Source organism: Polistes canadensis, unplaced genomic scaffold (assembly GCF_001313835.1).
Source record: "Polistes canadensis isolate GaletaPanama2010 unplaced genomic scaffold, ASM131383v1 scaffold_18, whole genome shotgun sequence".
NCBI classification, from domain to species: domain Eukaryota; kingdom Metazoa; phylum Arthropoda; class Insecta; order Hymenoptera; family Vespidae; genus Polistes; species Polistes canadensis.
Genome location: NW_014569565.1, coordinates 1,037,957 through 1,056,036, shown reverse-complemented (window position 1 = coordinate 1,056,036; position 18,080 = coordinate 1,037,957). Strand labels below are relative to the sequence as shown.

At 29.6% G+C, this 18,080-nt stretch overlaps 3 protein-coding genes across 4 annotated transcripts in view; all 3 read right to left on the bottom strand.

The window, feature by feature from the left end:
• The window catches only part of LOC106793750 (hypoxia-inducible factor 1-alpha), a 43,447-nt gene extending 31,412 nt beyond the window's left edge, over positions 1-12,035 (bottom strand). Inside the window, exon 1 of the mRNA XM_014760929.1 lies at positions 11,794-12,035. Coding sequence (XP_014616415.1) covers positions 11,794-11,837 — 44 coding nt within the window. The 5' untranslated portion in view covers positions 11,838-12,035. The remainder of the gene's footprint in view (positions 1-11,793) is intronic.
• LOC106793752 (ribonuclease P protein subunit p14-like) lies at positions 12,024-13,623 on the bottom strand. The gene is made up of 2 exons (XM_014760932.1): positions 13,441-13,623; positions 12,024-13,225 (listed from the first exon to the last, which is right to left on the bottom strand). The coding sequence occupies exons 1-2, from the start codon at positions 13,461-13,463 to the stop codon at positions 12,928-12,930; spliced, it is 321 nt and encodes a 106-aa protein (XP_014616418.1). The 5' UTR covers positions 13,464-13,623; the 3' UTR covers positions 12,024-12,927.
• A 581-nt stretch (positions 13,624-14,204) lies between these two features.
• LOC106793751 (mitochondrial intermembrane space import and assembly protein 40-B) lies at positions 14,205-15,835 on the bottom strand. Of its 2 annotated transcripts, none has more exons than XM_014760931.1 (3): positions 15,727-15,835; positions 15,227-15,501; positions 14,205-15,091 (listed from the first exon to the last, which is right to left on the bottom strand). In XM_014760931.1, the coding sequence occupies exon 3, from the start codon at positions 15,080-15,082 to the stop codon at positions 14,663-14,665; it is 420 nt and encodes a 139-aa protein (XP_014616417.1). In that variant the 5' UTR covers positions 15,083-15,091; positions 15,227-15,501; positions 15,727-15,835; the 3' UTR covers positions 14,205-14,662. The 2 variants fall into 2 exon arrangements, with proteins under 2 accessions (XP_014616417.1, XP_014616416.1); XM_014760930.1 differs by having other exon boundaries at positions 15,667-15,834.
• Between the last annotated feature and the right edge of the window lie 2,245 nt (positions 15,836-18,080).

Here is an 18,080-nt window from a genome sequence, read left to right as displayed (position 1 = left end):
TAAAAAGTTAAAAGAAAATTAATATATATATATATTTAAGATAATAAAGTTAACTCTGATAAATTCTCTGTATTATAATATAAGAGAAAAAAGAAATAGTTCATATTGAAATAAAATTTCCACTTACAAATAATCCTCCATTAGTCTTTCATCCTCCATAGAAAAATAATTCCAAGGATTACTGTACTCCATCCATAAATAATTATTATCATTGAGACACGGTGGTAAAATATTGTTAGTACATATATAAGAAAAATTCTTATCGTACAATGGACAATAATCACTGACAGGACATTCCAACCATTTTTTTTCCGTACAACATTCAAAAGGATTCATATAAAATTCATCTATATTATTTTGTTGTTCAAATGGTATACGAGAAGAAGATATATGAGAAACGGTCTCGATCGATTTGATTGTATCATCAATTGGTACGTGATTATCATTAATTGAATTCGTTCCAATATATTTCGGGCATGATCGGCAATTAGAATCCGACGAATTGGACGAAGGATTGTTCGTACGATAATTTCCACGATATAAACGTTGAGTCGATGTTAATCGAGTAATACGAGTTAATGGTGGTTCTTGAGTTTTCGTTAAATTGTCCTGTTGAAAACATATGGCCAGGTCTTCGACATCTATGGGTCCAGATTTGCAAGATTTCATCAAATTGGAATTGTCATTGTTAACTATACTGTTTCGAAAAAATTGTGATCTATGTTGATCCGGGTTTATGATGGATTCTTGTTCATTATCGATTATCGTAGTCCTCGTTTTCATTTTCCTTACGACAGTAGTAGTAGAAACAGGATCAAGATCATAAATCGAATCTTCCGATGACGACATCAAGATCATCCCGTTATCATTACTTCCACCATCATCCGTAAAATCGGCGTAACCTGACTCCCTACCAATCCAATCACGTTGCTCACCGGTGCTTCTTGGTCCTATCGATCTATCGATCCCGTTATCGATACACATCCAAAGCGCCATATTCATTGTGATCAATCAAACCTAACTTTAACGGCTTTTCTTGCACTTATATTCAATTTACACCGCGATCAAACACTATATCTTTTTTTTTTGCTCTATATTAAGAAATATTTATCGTAACACACAACATTCAGAAAATAATTCACTTTTTTAACTTATCTGATATCAACGTCCATGTGCTACGCGTATGTATGTTCCACGATAACTTATTCTTCTTTTTATTTTATTTTTATTTTGTAATTTTTATCCTTTACTATTGTCCAATTAATTGAACCTTCGTTTCTAATTAATTAGATTTTCTTTTTTTTCTAGTATTCTTATTCTTCTATTTCGTAGTATATTTTCTTTCCCACGAATTGAATAATTACTCTGAGGAAAAAGAAAATAAACCGTATTCGATCGTTATTATTTTTATTGCCGATCGGATCGTCCGAATCGATCGATTTCACGAGAAGAATTTCGTATCATGGCCAAGAATGATCGTCACAAAACTCGTTAAACACCGTTTCTATCACTGTTTCTCTTTTTTTACCTCTGACTTACTGTGACTCCGGTTATTTTACGATCCACGACGACGATCGAAATGATACTAATCTCGATACGGTAGCATTGTTCACTCCTTGAAAAACCGTAAACTTTAAACGATCGCTATCTACTCTCGATAACGCGATATTACCTATCATGGCCGCTTCTTGTCACAAATTCTTTCTTTCTTTCTTTCTCTCTCTTTCTCTTCGAATTATTTTATATTTTATTATTTATATATTTTGTACTTTATATGTAACATTTATTAAACCCTTTACCATGCACATACTCACATAAAATCTACACATTATTCATTTGCAAATAAAAGAAAATATATAATGTAACCCTATCCAATTGAATTAAAATTTTATTAATCATTATCATATATTAAGACATATGTTTTGTTTTTTAATTTTAAACCGATCATTTAATCGTTCATTGTAGGAATAGGTTAACACGAAGGAACGGTATGATTTTTAAGGTGTTTAATTAAAATCGATTTGTCATTGAAATAAATTATGATTATTTGTTTCTTTCTGACACTCTTAGGGAAACAAAATGTTGTAAACTTTAAGAGATTTTTCGTTACAACGGTAAAATAGAATAATTCTTTCCAAGTCTATAATACAATAGATCTGCTTTTTTTCTCTACCGATCATAGAAAACAATCTTTCATTTTTTTCCCGATAAGGCAATAATGAAGAAGTTTCTTTGACAATGAGAAAATGATAATAATACGTTGAGGTATGGCAAATGTGGTTATGCGAATCCAATAACCGAACAAATAAGTAAAATCTTGTTAAAAATATCGTGGCAAGATCGTTAATATTGATCATGCTTGGAATGAGAGATAACGATTGGCTCATTCCTCTCCCCCACTACAAAAAGAAAACAAAATAAAAGAAGAAGAAGAAATATCATATCGGGGACAAACAAAAATTTTTACGATTAATTAACGTTTTCTTTTTTTTTTTAAATTTTCAAATTACGTCATTGGTAAGTAATAAAAATACATTTTCAACAATTTCAAATAAATGATATTATTATTATTATTGATAGTATTTGTTAATTCATACAATATAATCTTTATGCATAGACTGAACACGGTCAATAAAATTTATCTCGACCAAAATGATCGATAAAAATGACTTCGTTCAATATCTCTACATTGCCAGGGAACACTCGTATTTCATTTAACACAAAATACTTTCAAAATCTTAATTAAGAAATAAGAAAATATTACAATTTAAAATAATGAAATATTATCATATTACAATAATCGACATTCGCGTCAAATTACAGAAGGAAAAAAGAAAAAAGGAAAAAAATCATTCTGTTATCACATATACGTGCAGTAGAAGAAATTATTACATAAGTCATATTCTTCAAAAGAGATAGAAAGAGATATGCTATAGAAAAGATCGAATTAATCCAACTTTAAACATACGTCCTATTATATCTGTATGTCATGAATTATCATAAATGATAAGACACACATAAGACTCCTCTTCTATATAATTGATACGATCGTTTCAATATGTGTGTGTGTGTGCTAAAAACCAAGTTAATTTTAAATAAAATCCATTTTGCCGATTTTCTCGCATTTACTACTTCATTGCGAATCAAGGTTCTATTATAGTGAGCGCATTGGAATAAAAACGCATAAGTGCGCGCACGCACACAGGCGCGCTCGTGTTCATGTTCGTGTCTTCTATGATAGTCTATGTTCAGCATCCAATTAATCGCATAACCTTCGAGTCGCAACCGTAACGTAGTATATTCAATCGAGATAACACAGAAAGGGGGAAAAAAAAGTTTTCCGCAAAGTAGCGGACGTGCTTCGATCAGAGTGATCGATCGATCAATCAGATACAAACATAGTTTGTTAGAAGGCTAAGAGGTAGTTTCGATAGAAATAAAGAAAAATAAAGAGAGATGGTAGATGCGATTATGTACGCGTACGATACCGGAAACTATTGCGAATTGTATTTTTTTACAAAAACATTACAATAAACATTAAAAACTCATTTCAAGTTTTCTCTTTCCTCATGTATCCAATGTTGAATAACTAGTTTTTGTGTTATTAGTTTTTACGCTAAGTAAACTAATCTTCGTAATTTTCATATATGATTTGTTTGCGATTAAATGAAAGCTAGGGGACAAGGTCAACGGAAAAAACAAAAAAGATATTATTAAAAGTTGCACAATAAACCAACTTTATTTGTCAGTTTTTACATTATTTCTTTATTACACACACATACACACACACATATTGGTGGAGAGCTGAATACTTTTGTATCTGTTTAGCGATATTACAAAATTGTATGATTATGATTGTTTTTTTTTTGTTTTTTTTTAAATATATTATATAATGTTGCTATACTAAACTCATTTGTTTAACTATTGTTCTACCAGTATCGTTGGATTTGATTTTCATATAACTATCATCATAAGTACAAAATTCTTCTTACCTTAACTGTAATTCGTGATGGATGGATATTTTTGGACTCGAGAATATCGCGAAAAAAAATTTGTATGACTACACGAGTATCTTGTTTATACTGTAGAATATGGGATACGGAATCGTAATTATATGTATTTACGTAAAGAAATTTTTTTCGGTAAAAGAAATAAGTAAAAATATTAAACGTGCGCGCGTTTATTCCGAACTGAGATGATATTTTGTATACATATTGTCGATTTTACCTAAAAACAAGACAAATATTGTATTACCGTACTTAGGAAACAATCACAAAATATCACTAAAATTGTACAAATCATTTTTTCTAATTTTATATCAAATATTCTGTAGGATTCCTAAATATTCCCTACTAGATTTTAAAAATAAATTACTCATTCCTTTTATAAAATGTTGAATTTGTAATAAGTAGCGGAATTGCTGGTTTACTTGTTGTTTGAGAACAAAATTTGTTTAAAACAAAAAAGAAATAATTCATCTTTACAATAATCTACGAAATTTTCGGCCTCCCCCCGCCCCTCACTGTTGTATTAAAATACACTTGCACGATTTTTATATCTAATTTGAGAAAAGGAAAAGAGATATTAATTTCTTAGTTTTTAATGTGCCTAATCGAATAGAATGCATTATAGTGATTATTTAGGAATGTCAGAAATCTCGATAACGTGTGAAAAATGTGTCACGATAAAGATACAAACGATATTTACAATTTGTTTAAAATGATCTCTATTCATAACTGGGTACGTGGAAATACTAATCGACCGATTAAGTACAGATGAATGGTTACTAGCAACAAAATGGTGCTACGATTCAAAAAAGAAAGTTTCTAGAAGCCATATATTATGTGTCAGTGGCATCAACACGTACCATGAAGAAATATCCGAATTTGGCCTGAGGCAGTGAGAGTTCCCTTACCAATTTGAATAATATGACATATATAGGGTGGGTCAATAAATATTTGTCAGTGAAGGTGGACTATAAATTCCAAAATTTTGTGACTATGAAAAATTTCATATTGGGGAAAAACAAGAAACAAATATTTATAAATTTGTAAACTCTAATCACGAATCTTTATTTTCATTTATTTCTTTATTCCCTCCCTTTTTTTTTAAGAGATGGGTCTTGTAATAACTCAAAATCATTTACGAGGATAAGTTGAAAAATTTAGAACTTTAACGAATTACTTTTCTTATACTCTTTTTTCTTATTTTAAATAAAAATAAATTAAAAGTGAAAAAATATATTTCGAACCACATACTTATGTAAATAATTTTAATACAATATATTTCATATGAATAAGTTTAACTTTGGAGATATTTAATAACAAGCTATAGTTATCGATCCATACTGTATAATTCCTAAATCTAAAGAAATAAAACGTAGGTCGTCATCCTATGTACAATACATACCTACTTACCAACATATCATACATATATCATGAGAGTGCTCGAATTTGTAGTAATAATTCAAAAGCAACGGGCAGACGGCGATTTTTTGTTATCAAAAGCATTCGCCGATATTACTCTTCTTGCTAGACTTCTACGTGTTTCTCATTCGTAACTCGTCTTTGAAACGAAAATGTCTTTGCCCAAATATTTTCTCTCTCTCTCACTCTTTCTTTCTTTCATTTTCTGTATCATTCTCATATATAATACATCCTCGAGAATATATTTTTACATATTATTTTATATTTATAAATTGCGATGTTCGTTCAACAAAAAAAAATCACTACAATATTCGTTGAAAACAAAACGATTTAGGTATATAGTATGCCAATTTTATACTTAAACATATGACTCTTGTATTATTATTTCTGTTATTCGTGAGGTATGTATTATTGAGACTAACAATAAAGAAAAGTTACGGTTAAAATATTCTAAAAAATCATTCGTTTTAATAATTTTATATAAATGATATTTGAACGACTAAAATCCGTACTAAATAAATTCCACATTTGTAATGATTTACTTTATCCTTTCTTTTTATTTTATTCTATTTTTTTTTTTTTTTACAGAGAAGAAAGAAACCAAAAATAAATTGTCTCGATTACGAAAAAAAAAAAAGAAAAAATAAAAACGAATTAGATAAATTAGAAAATTTTTCTCCGTATTTTCGAATAATCGTTCAAAATTTTCCTTCAACCCCGTTTCATCTGTATTCTTATAAAAAAAAAAAACATTAAAAAATGTTACATTGACAAATATTCGTCAATTCGATAACAAAATATTTTACGTAAGAGGTTACGTAATCGAATAAAAAAGTAGGGAAGATACGATCGAAACCATAATGCTCTCGTTAAAACGAATGAAAGAGAGAGAGAGAGAGAGAGAGAGAGAGAATCATCGTACGAGAAATAATTTGGAATAAAGGCCGGCTGTGCAGAACTATTTCGAGATAAAGGCAAGAAAATATTTTCATTGTAAACAACTCGAGATCTAAAGGAGCCTCACTACTACTACTACACTATTACTACTATTACTACTACTACTATTACTATCGTACCGATCGAGTAGGTTTTTGATGCTTAAAACTTAAAGAAGATAGTATTTTCTTTCAAATTTTCAATCGCTTCATCTAACCTCTCAGATAGAACGCATGCACGCACACCCCACCCCACTCCACCACACTCCACGCCCCCATTGGAAGATAGATGATAGACCTAACGGTGCAACGGACGAAACATAAAAGATATTTTCGAGAGAAGCCATCCGTCGCTCCAACATTAAGATCTACTATTGCGTCTCACATCAGACATTTTTTGTATTCTTCCTATACATTTACGTGGGTTGGTTGTGTATGTGTAAAGATGGTAGTGTTGATGTGTGTCCGTATGCGTTTGCGTGTTAGGTAGCTGTATGAAAGAGAGAAAAAGGAAGATAGAGAGACCGTTGAAACCCAGAAGGCAAAGCCACTATCTGTCTGTCTCTCTCTCTCTCTCTTCCTCTTTCTCTATCTCTCTCTGTCTTTATTTCATTCGTTACTCCGTTTCTTTTCCTCTTCAAACTTTACTGACCATAATTTTAATCTCTGTGTGACGTAAATTATTAATATCTAGACGTCTTTATAATTGACATTTTCTGTTTTCTCGTTATTCCTTGAATTCTTAGAATTAATTCGAGCGTATGTGATCACGATCATGCTACAAATTCCCACAGACGTATTTCGAGGATTGGAAAAAAAAAATGTTGATAATAATCATTCGTAACAACGTATTATTTATTTTGCATGTTTCGTGCGAATACCGTAAGGCGTGTTCGTTTTCTTTTTCTTTTTTTTTTTTACCAGTTTCGTTCTTTATTCTCAGCAGCAAAGGTTTATTTTTTCAATGCAATACTTGCATGATAAAATACACACAGAAATACGCGCGCGCACACGGAAAAAAAGACAGATAAAAAGAGAGATAAACGAAGATGAAAATATTTCTTTTAATTAAAACAAGAAAATAAAATTTATTTAATGAATAAATATTATTTTATTCGTACGTTAACCTATCGAATATAATTCATGACATATATATTAAACATAATCCATCTGTTAGGATAGTAACGCGATATCGTAACGTTTATGGCATGCTTATCACTCCAGATGTTAAAATTATAAATTAAAATAACATACACGTTTTGTGTGTCATTCTCTTTCCATGTTTATTTTTAATATATAAGTGAGAATTTTTCTTTCGAACATTTTATTTCCGAAATGATGATTTAAAATTACTAAGAAATTCTAGTCATATAAAAACAGTCATGGGATGGAAAAGAATAGTTATCTATAAATTGTCTTCATTTCAACATTATCCATCGTGAAATCGTAACGTTCATATCACTATCTATGAGTTCATTTTAATGCGTTTGTGGTTACATAGTGTGATTACTGCACGCAATACTCTAACTCAATATATACATATATACATATGCACATGTATATTTATCTAGGTATTTATACAAATATATATATTAACGCGATAATTTACTTGAATTATTATGTAAATTATCTTCCGAATTAGAACAATATATATTTCGATTAGAATAGAATATAACATTTAAATGAAACTACATAGATATATGATAATTAATAAATTTAGAAAAAAAAAAAGTAAAAATGCAAAATTTAAAATTCAATATACTTTCGTGGATATTCGTATTTTCAAAGAAAATAACTAAAATACTCTTCCGTGTTTCTAAAAATAATACACCGTTGGAGTTTCGCTGACTATCACGAATGATCATTCCAAGGAAGAAATTAAAAAAATATTTAACGAAGGAATAAAAAGAATGAAAGAAAATAAATAAATAAATAAACAAAAAATAAATAAATAAATCAAAATAGAAATAGTCGGCAGCAAATATTGAAATATTAAACAAGATAGATATCTTTCAAAACATTTAAAAATTAAAGACTCTCGTTCTACGTTGAAATTATTTTCTCAAAAATGATACTAATCTAAAATTTTTCTATCTAATAATTGACAATTGGCAATGTGATTGGGCAAACGCACTAAATAAATTTCTTTTGGAAATATACGCTATATAATAAGGAAGAGGGAAACTCGTGCGTCATAATACTCGTGATAATAAAAGCCGCACTGATATTTTCAAGTATAAAAACTTCATTTCAAAAAACTATTCTTTTTTTCCTAATAGAAACGAGACCAACGAAAAATGGTCTGTAATTATTCGACTTGAAAAAAATTCGTTAATAAATATTACAATTATAAATAACTCTATATAGAAATGTGGGAGAAAATACAACGAAGAATTAATCGATAAGCTCGTAATATTTATCTTTGAAATTTATCAGTATTGATTTTAACGTATCTACGACGAAATTTTCAAGTTCCGCCATTTTCTTATCGTCACGGATTTGAATTGAAACGCGAGTTTCTTAAATCCGAAATTTTCGTGCTACATTTCTTTTAAGAGAACAAAAAGAAAAAAAAAGTAAAACAATAGAGACCAAAAAAAGGCATCACTTGACCGTAATTACAAAGTCGAGCTAGAGGAAAAAAAAAAAAATTAAAAAGGTTGTTGAAAGGAAAAAGAGAAATCGTTACGTTGAAAAATTGCTCAAGAATTTCTGGGTTCTTTACACGGTCGCGAGTATATGATGTCCACCACTATGATATTGCACGTATATTATGCATGTATATGTAAATAAATTGATGTCTGATCAAAATAAAAATTGCACGGACCGTAAAAAAAAAACGATTATTAATTGATGACCTACCACGATTCGGATTCTACGTATCGTTGACAATAAGTCACTAAAGTAAAAAATGATTTCATTGGTACTATAGATTGTGTACGACCATATACAAGATACAATGTGCATTGTGAACAAAAGAAAAAATAATGCAAGTAAGAAAGAAAGAAAGAAAGAGAGAAAGAAATGGAATGAGAAATAAACATTTTCTGACGCACGACGTAGATTCTCCGTTAGGCAAAGCTGACCAATAATAAAGTTCATTTGGACGATTCATTTATATTGGACACTGAGAGAGAATGATTGAGTGTAATGAATTCTTTGAAAGAAAGAAAATAAGAGTATGTAAAGAGGTGAATACGAAGTGTGAACAATAATTTATCACAACAAGAAACTAAAGAGAAAGCATCAAATGGTTGCAAGTGAAAGAAAATGAATTAATTGAACTTCTAAAGTAATGATGTTAAAACTCTGACTACATGAACAATGGGACAACAAATTTAGTTTAGTAGAGTATGCGGGCCGCATCGTAGGGTTTTAAAGGCCAAGTATTCGACGCCCATTTTCTAAAATAATACAAAATTTTAATATACATGGTGTAACAGAACGAATGATACTTAGGTTGATTTAGGGGCTTATCCTGCACATAAAAATAATAAACAAGTAAATTTAAACATATGCTCTATTTGTCTAATTATGAGATATAACAAGTTCGTTAAACGAAGCAAACTATGTTTGTAAACAGTTCTAACTTAAATACTAAATACTAAGGTTTGACATAGAACAAACATTTTAATAAATTCGGGAAACAGTAAAAACCATTCAAAGTATAATTGGATCTACGATAAAACGTTTACGGGCTTTCAGTGAAATGCAATATGGTAATTTTGAGCATTACTTGTATCTAGAAACTAGATAACAGAAGATTGGTTATATTTCATAAACGAAAACAGATAGAACATATATTTATGTGAACTCTTTTCGTTATTTTAAAGTGTACAATCAATTCCCAAAGTAAGTTTCACGTGTTCTATTGCACTATGTATATACAAAATTGAATCAAAGTATTGGCATAGACCAGGGCTTCTTAAACTTTTCCACTTGGCGACCATCTTTCACGAATTAAAACATTTTCTAATAATAAATTATAAAGGACAATTTATTTGGGAACAATACTTTGTTATACATACGAATATAATTAAACCATGTATCAGAGACTGTAAAATATTCATACAAATTTGGTTAGATTTGCTAACATTTCGACAAACCCCTAAATTTAGTTACGCTATCCTGCACGGGGTTGTGAGACATACTTTTAGAAGCTCCGACATAGGCTACGTTTTTCTACAACATCCTTTGTAAATCTGTAAAAAGTATCCGATTAAATTTAATTATATATTGTAATCTATGAAGATTAAATTAATGTACACAATAAAAATTTGTAAAAAATATAAAAATAAATACATAAAAATAACATACAATTTCATTTTTGCCAAACAATAATTGTTGAATTATTAAAAACCGTATTCTTCTGTTTATTGTACGCCTATTTCATTTTTATAAATTAGAGTGACTCGAGAGAAATATATTTAACAACAACAACAAAACAACAGCAAAATTTAATAAAATGCCATACCTTTTAATAGATTTACGCAGATTTTTTTTATCATCCAAATTTCTTTCTAATTCCATATTAAACATGAGTATATAAAAAATAAACATAAAATATCAAACTAACACTAATATCAGAAAAGAGATTAAAAATACATCCAATATTTATTTCTTTTAGTCATTAAAAAAAAGACTGCATTAATAACAAGATAACATACAAAATAATTCATTATTAATGCACGCACATTCGTGGATTCTGAAAGAAACAAAATGTAAAGTAAAAAAAAAAAAGAACAATTTCGTAAGTTATATTTTCACACAAAGATAACATTAAAATTAATAATATTTTGCTTACAATTAGATAAGACACAATAAATGTTACAAATAATCACCTGAAATCGTAATAATGTTGTTGTAATATTAACTCATAAAATATTTGAGAATAGATATCGTGTTTGTTTGTCATTATACATTATCTTTTTCAAATCTTAATATATTACATACATGTATATACAATTCCACATGTAGAAATTTGAATAAAAAAAAAAGTCAGAAGACGCGGTAAAAATGTAGAATTATAAAAAGTAGAAGAAATGTGAGCATGCGTGCGTGCGTGCGTGCGTGCGAGAGAAAGATAGAAAGAAAGAAAGAAAGAAAAATGATACAAAACAGTGCATCTGACATGCCCTCAAAGGGGACAAAAAATGATGCGCTTGGTGTGTCGCTCCATTTTACGTTCGCCATCATGTCGTATCGTTACCAAAAAAAAAAAAATGTTCTTTAGAACCAGCGTCTCCTCGATGACACGCGATATAAGTTAAAAGCAAGCAGTGTCGTGTAAGAAGAAAAATAGGACTCCGAATAAAACACCAATCGGTTGATTTACTTTTATGTCTTTTTCTTTCAATCGATTAAAAATTAAAGAAGAAAAGAGACAGAAAGATTGGAAAGGAAAATGAAATTAAGTATGATAAAAGTCTTACCTCCTCTTTTCTTTATGCTTCTTTTCTCTTTTCGATACTTCCATGGTGGTTTAGGTAGAATAGAATTTCTCGTAACGAAAAAATACAGCCCGGTACACTCTCGGTCACTGCCAAGGAACGTGTAACACAGGACTGTTAATAACACCAGTTTCTTCGTTTCTCTCTGTCTATCTATCTATCTATTTATCTATTTTTTTGCACTTCTCTATGTTTTTTTTTTTTTTTCTTACTTTCTCTCTTTTTCTTTTATTTATTTTATATAAATGTATATTTGTCTCTTTGCACTTTGCACGCGCGCACGCGACCCCCTTTTTCTTCTTTATATTTTTCACTTCTCTTTGTATATCTCTCTGTATATATATATGTATACACACACGACCGTTATCAAAATTGATATATATATAAAGAAATTAGAAAAAAAAGAAATAAACTATTTCTGTTTTTCTCGATAAACAAGTGTCACTCTACACTGAACACTTATTCAATGTCCTATTCGTTACTTTGGGCGCGTTAAAGGTCGTTAACATAAACAACATCCTACTATTAACACGACACACAGGGCAAACGCCAAACTCATGGGCACTATGCACGGACGATAGCGATGGCGACTACGGTGACGTCGATCAGAGGAAATAGTGGTGGTGTGCCGAGCCTTCACTGCTCACTCACTCTCTCTCTCTCTCACACATATACAATCATTTACTATATCTTTCTCTCTCTTTCCTTCTGTCTTTATCTATCCAATCGAGTAAAGTCTACCGTTATGTGGTGGTGGTAGTGTGGTGCTGCTGTTGTCCACGGAATTTGTACGTATGGACGACTAATAGGGTGAGCCGACTCCTGAGAGGGGAGAAGAGACAGCAGATGACGTCACTGGATAGCCTATGTAACGTAGGATGCTCGTTCCTCTCACCAGGTGTGCCCTCTGTTGATGAAAATTGTAACTACTTTCGACTACGCGCTAAATTTGAATATCTTAATGGCAACAAAATATTATTCAATTAATCGTTAATTCGATTTTGTATATAGATATTATACAAAAAGTTATTGTTTAAAGTTTTCCTTCGAACACTGATATGACGATTTATCGATGAAGGTGTAAAAGGTATAAAACGATCGTTCAAATGTTACTCATTAATGTTCATAATTTCTACTATCACCAACAAATGATAGTAAATTCGGTGATGCTCTGTGTACGTTATATACACATGGCTTGCCTTCGAAGTGTCCTGCTACTGTTAATGATGCTCGTAATTTAACGTAAAAACCATTTTCACAACGTAAAATGAACCTACGTTCTGGGATATTGTATTTTAATATGTCAATCTTAGATTTGGCTCCTTCTTCTCCAAAAAATTGCTTCACTGCTTCTAATATGTTTTTCTTTAAGTTTACATGACTTAATTCTATATCAGAAGAATCTTGAAGTTCTCTGAAAATAAATACAATTTTTTGGTCAAATATAAACTTTTATAAACATTTTCAATTAAATCTCTTCATATATAATATATGAAGATATAAACAACAAATCATCAAAGCTAAAAACTCAACTATTAATATGATATATAATGTAATGATGCACATATAGGTTATGTTTGCAGCAGACTATTGACTATTGAGTTGGAAAATAATAGTAAAATTACTCACAAACAAACGTCCAAGTAATACATGTTACTTGGAAATTTAAAAAACAAGCAGAATTATTTGTATTATCTCTGTAACACAATTTAAAAAACTATCACAATACCCTTTACTTAAAATCACAACAAAATACAATGTAACACATGAACTCGCGATACATTTCAATACTACCAACCTTACTCACGTGCTGAACTGCAGCCACAACCATAAAAATAAATTTTATATTCGTATAAAAATGTTGTTTATGACATAATATTTGATAAATTGAAATAATGTTAAATTTATTATAATTATATCTTTACTGCAAAGAAATTTTCATATTTAAATGTCTTTAATAAAAACAATATTATGAATACACTGTATTATCAAAAATGGTAGGAGGCAGTGGAAGAAAAATTTCACAAGTTTCGTATTGCATCATCCATTACACGTGATAATGATTCTATCTTTAAATATTTCGATGAAATATTATGAATGTTCATTATCCTAATACATAAAAGTGTCTAAAACAGCGTTTCCGCACCTATCGTACCAAACAATTCTTAACAAAGTTTGATAAATGAAGTGATTATTTAAAAAATGAAGATTCAAACATTTCATCCTAATTATTAAGATTTTGTAAAAAACTAAATTTTTAAACGTAAAATATTCTCGAAAAAATAGTATTTTTAAAGGAATTTTTCTCATAGAAAATAATGCTATTTTAAAAATTCTAACAAACTATTTCCTCCCTTGATAGTATAGAATTAAACATATACACACAGATAAAAATTATTGTTTGAGTTTTATTCAACCAAACAAAAATTATTGATACGACAATTCATAAAAATGTATGCAACAGTATGCTAAATTCATTCCTAATGAAAACATAAATATTGAACTTCATGAACAAAATCATGCATCGAATTGCATTTTACAAATAAATTCTTTCTCTTGTTAATTGTAATTACGCTTCTACGCGACTCTGTACAAATATTAATGAAATGAAAAGGTAAACGTGACATAAATATATTTTGTTTGTATGCACGACAAATGTATACATTAGACTATTTAAGTCTGCATCAGCTTGCCGCCAGGTTTCCTAATCAGTCCCTTTTTCAATAGCTATAATAACAATAAAAAATAAGATAATCTGTATTGTAAAATGTTCAGTGCATTGATTTTATTTTATTGCAACATATTCCATTTTTTCATTTCTACTAGAAGTGTCTCGTTTTGTTTCTTTCAGTCAACTTCCTTCGTTCGCTTCTTTTTTAACTTTATCATTGTTTTCCACAGCGACGTCTTTTACAGTACCCATCTCAGAGTTCGATATTTGATTTGTATCATCATCTGATTCTTTACTACCATATAATTCAGGATAATCTGACATACATATTTGCATAGTTGTAAATTGCTCACGGCAATCAGCGCCTTTTGGATCAGCAGTAGAATAATGGAAACATGAAAAAGCTTCACGGAACTCTAAACCGCAAGGACCAGTTGCCATACCACCTAAACACGGGCAATTCCAATTAATATCCCCATTTGGTAATATCAATCCAGGACTTGGTTCTGGTTCTGGAAGCTCGATCGTACAAGGCGTTGCATGATCTTCTTTAGATGCAAAAATGATAGTATCTTTACCACTTTGACGGATCAGAGGCATGATTGTAAACTAATAATGAAAAAAAAAATACATACAAGATTGAATAATTAAATAGTATTTTGTATATAATCTATAGAAATTAGTTTATTCAAAAAAAAATAATAAAATTAACCTTATATATAGAATTCTTTTAAATATACTTACTTTATTAATAACACAATAGAATTTAATGTAGTTTGTGTGTGACGTAGAATTGTAAGATTGGTCCGTATATTTAAACTATACTTCAATAATCGTTTTACGATAGAAAACCTTGCATGAAAATAATTTCTATTCCACTAAATAAATATATATGTTATAACGTTACATTACAAAGTTTTTCTCACGATTTTGGACTTTAATCAAGTGTTAAAGTTTATATAATACTTTTCTTCGAATATACAAAATTCGTTATTGCAGTCCACAATTCTGGCAATTTTCTAAAAAAACAAAGAATAATTCAATATTAGATATATCATATGATTCCCCAAATAAAAAATGAACTCAAAATAACTGTCAATGTTCATTAAGAAATAAACTATTTAGTAAAGAGGTTAAGTTATAGGAGTATTCAAAGAAGTTATTAAATGTTTAAATGTACTAACAGAAAAACGCATAAATAATACATATTACACAGACAGGTTTGCAGCGACTCGCACACTTACTACTTTAAACTTTAATGAGAATAATTAAACGTGTTCATTCAGGAACTCTTAGTAAACTGAAGCAATTCTTGCGGCATGGATCATGCTTCCATATAATCTTGTCAGCCGGTATTTAATTTGTCTTTAGGTGTCATTTACAAATAATAGTATATGGTTCTTATCTGTAAAGGCCGCGTTACATTAAGAAAACGGTCATACATACGTGTTATATAAATGTTCCTAGAAAAAGATCGTAGAGACTATAGATGATTCTTCATATAATCTTGTTTATAATCTTCCTTTTAAAAATTTATCGTATGAAGATATAAAAATGTAGTGATTTCGTTTATAATTCAAAAACTAATTATATTCAATCGTAAGAATTTTGAAATCTGTAATACTTATGTAATCTAACGTCGACATGTTCTATTTATTCACATATCTATTTAAACCTGATTGGTGCTTGGAATTGGACAAGTTGGACAATTTATACGCATGTCCAAAATGAACCAATCGTTACTATTCTATCGTTGCTGCAAGTTGTCACTTGACCCGAAGAGCAGCACCAGTCTAACAGTCAGTTAGAGCTTCGTTCTTCGAAAAAATGGTGGCTCCACTAGTTAAAGAATTACCTACAAAGTACAATCAATTGCAGAAGCTTTAGAATTGTTTAGATTTTGTTATTGACGATGCAACTTAAGCATACGTTACTAACGAACGAAGAATATTCTTTCTTTTATTCACATTAAAACGTTGTACAGTCATTTCTGTTTTACAAAATAATCGTGTTTTATCAATTAACTATTAAATACCTTTATAATCATGACTTTTCCTATACGGAAATATAATATTTCAAGTCCAAACTCTCATTGTATTTTCATTATTTGCAAATGTATTCTTATATAATGAGAATTTTCAACATTTCGTAGATATCGGTTAAATATTATTATATCATTAGTGTTAACTTAATTATTTCATTTTATTAAATATAGTATCATTCTAGTTCCGCACCTCTTTTATTATTTCACTTCTGAATAACTACCTTTTCTACTGTTTTTATCTCTGTAATTTATGATGTCGAAAAGAGTCATATTGTAAAAGTATGAATTCAACTAACGTTATATGTATCTCCGTTATGTAATATATAAACCTTTAATAAAATAGAATTATATTATTCGATCATTTAAATATACTTTTAAAATTTTTCTCTTTTACTCTGTTTCTCTGTTTCCGTGAAATCCTTTTGCTTACATAAAAACTAACAATAGGATTAAGTCGACTTTAACAAAGGCTTTACCGATTCCAAGGACTAATTAGACCGTCCCGACTACCACGTGTTGTATCATGGTCGACGCATAATTGCCACTGCAAATGCACACGAAGAAATAACACGATATGGGATGGATATATATATATATATATTCCATTCCATCGCCGAATAATCGCACGAATTCGAAAGTACCCTATTATGTTATAAAGTTCGTTTTAATGCTTTAACATGCTACCGTACTTACCCCATCCATTAAATCGATACTCCGAAGGAGGTAAAGGGGGGAAAGAAAAAAGGGAACGGAAAAAATTCTCACTTCGATGAGAACGTTAGACATCAATTTCCGCTTTTACCAAGAATGACGATGAACGATTTTAAATACATTGTAGTAAATATGTTAATAAAACGCATTACCGTCGAAAATCATCATGCAATGGTATTTAAATTTATGGACGATATATGCGTAGATTAAAAAAAGTAGGTCCTTTTTAGAAAAATTGCATTAACATGAAATATAAATATATTTGGGTGGTATTGTACAATCAGTGATTCGTTCGTTATATACAAGAATTATGTACATTCCGAACACTATACTCTCGTCGAAATACTTTGCTCGCTAAAGTGACACACACACACACGCACGCCAATCAGCCAAGAAGACTGGTCGATCGTCCATCATTATACTCATCCATTCATTAATATTCGCGCATTCATTCATCCATAAATTGGTGATTCACACGTCTCTATATTTTCTTGTTATGTATTATGGGCTTTTCTTTTTCACGTTCTCTCAGTGAAGTTGCTTTACGCTTTTGCTCGTTTCCTTTTTTTTTTTTCCTTTTCTTTTTTTTTATTTTTGTTGCTTTTTAATCTTATGTTTCGATTCGCAATTATTAGGACAATTCCTCCCTACAGAAATACAATACGTCTTTCGCGAGTTAACAGTCAGCCTAAGCAGATTTTTGATCGTACTTTTTATTTATTATTATTATTATTAATATTTTATTTTAATATTATCATTATTATTATTATTATTATTATTTTATTATGTTTTATTATTATTATTATTATTATTAATATTATCAATATTAATATTAATATTAAT

Excerpts from the sequence above, each read along its gene's own strand:
- LOC106793752 (XM_014760932.1), bottom strand. The coding sequence starts at position 13,463 with ATGTATTACTTGGACGTTTGTTT. Across the intron at positions 13,226-13,440 it reads TATTACTTGGACGTTTGTTT|AGAACTTCAAGATTCTTCTG; the intron begins GTGAGTAATTTT and ends ATTTATTTTCAG.
- LOC106793751 (XM_014760931.1), bottom strand. The coding sequence starts at position 15,082 with ATGCCTCTGATCCGTCAAAGTGGTAAAGATACTATCATTTTTGCATCT.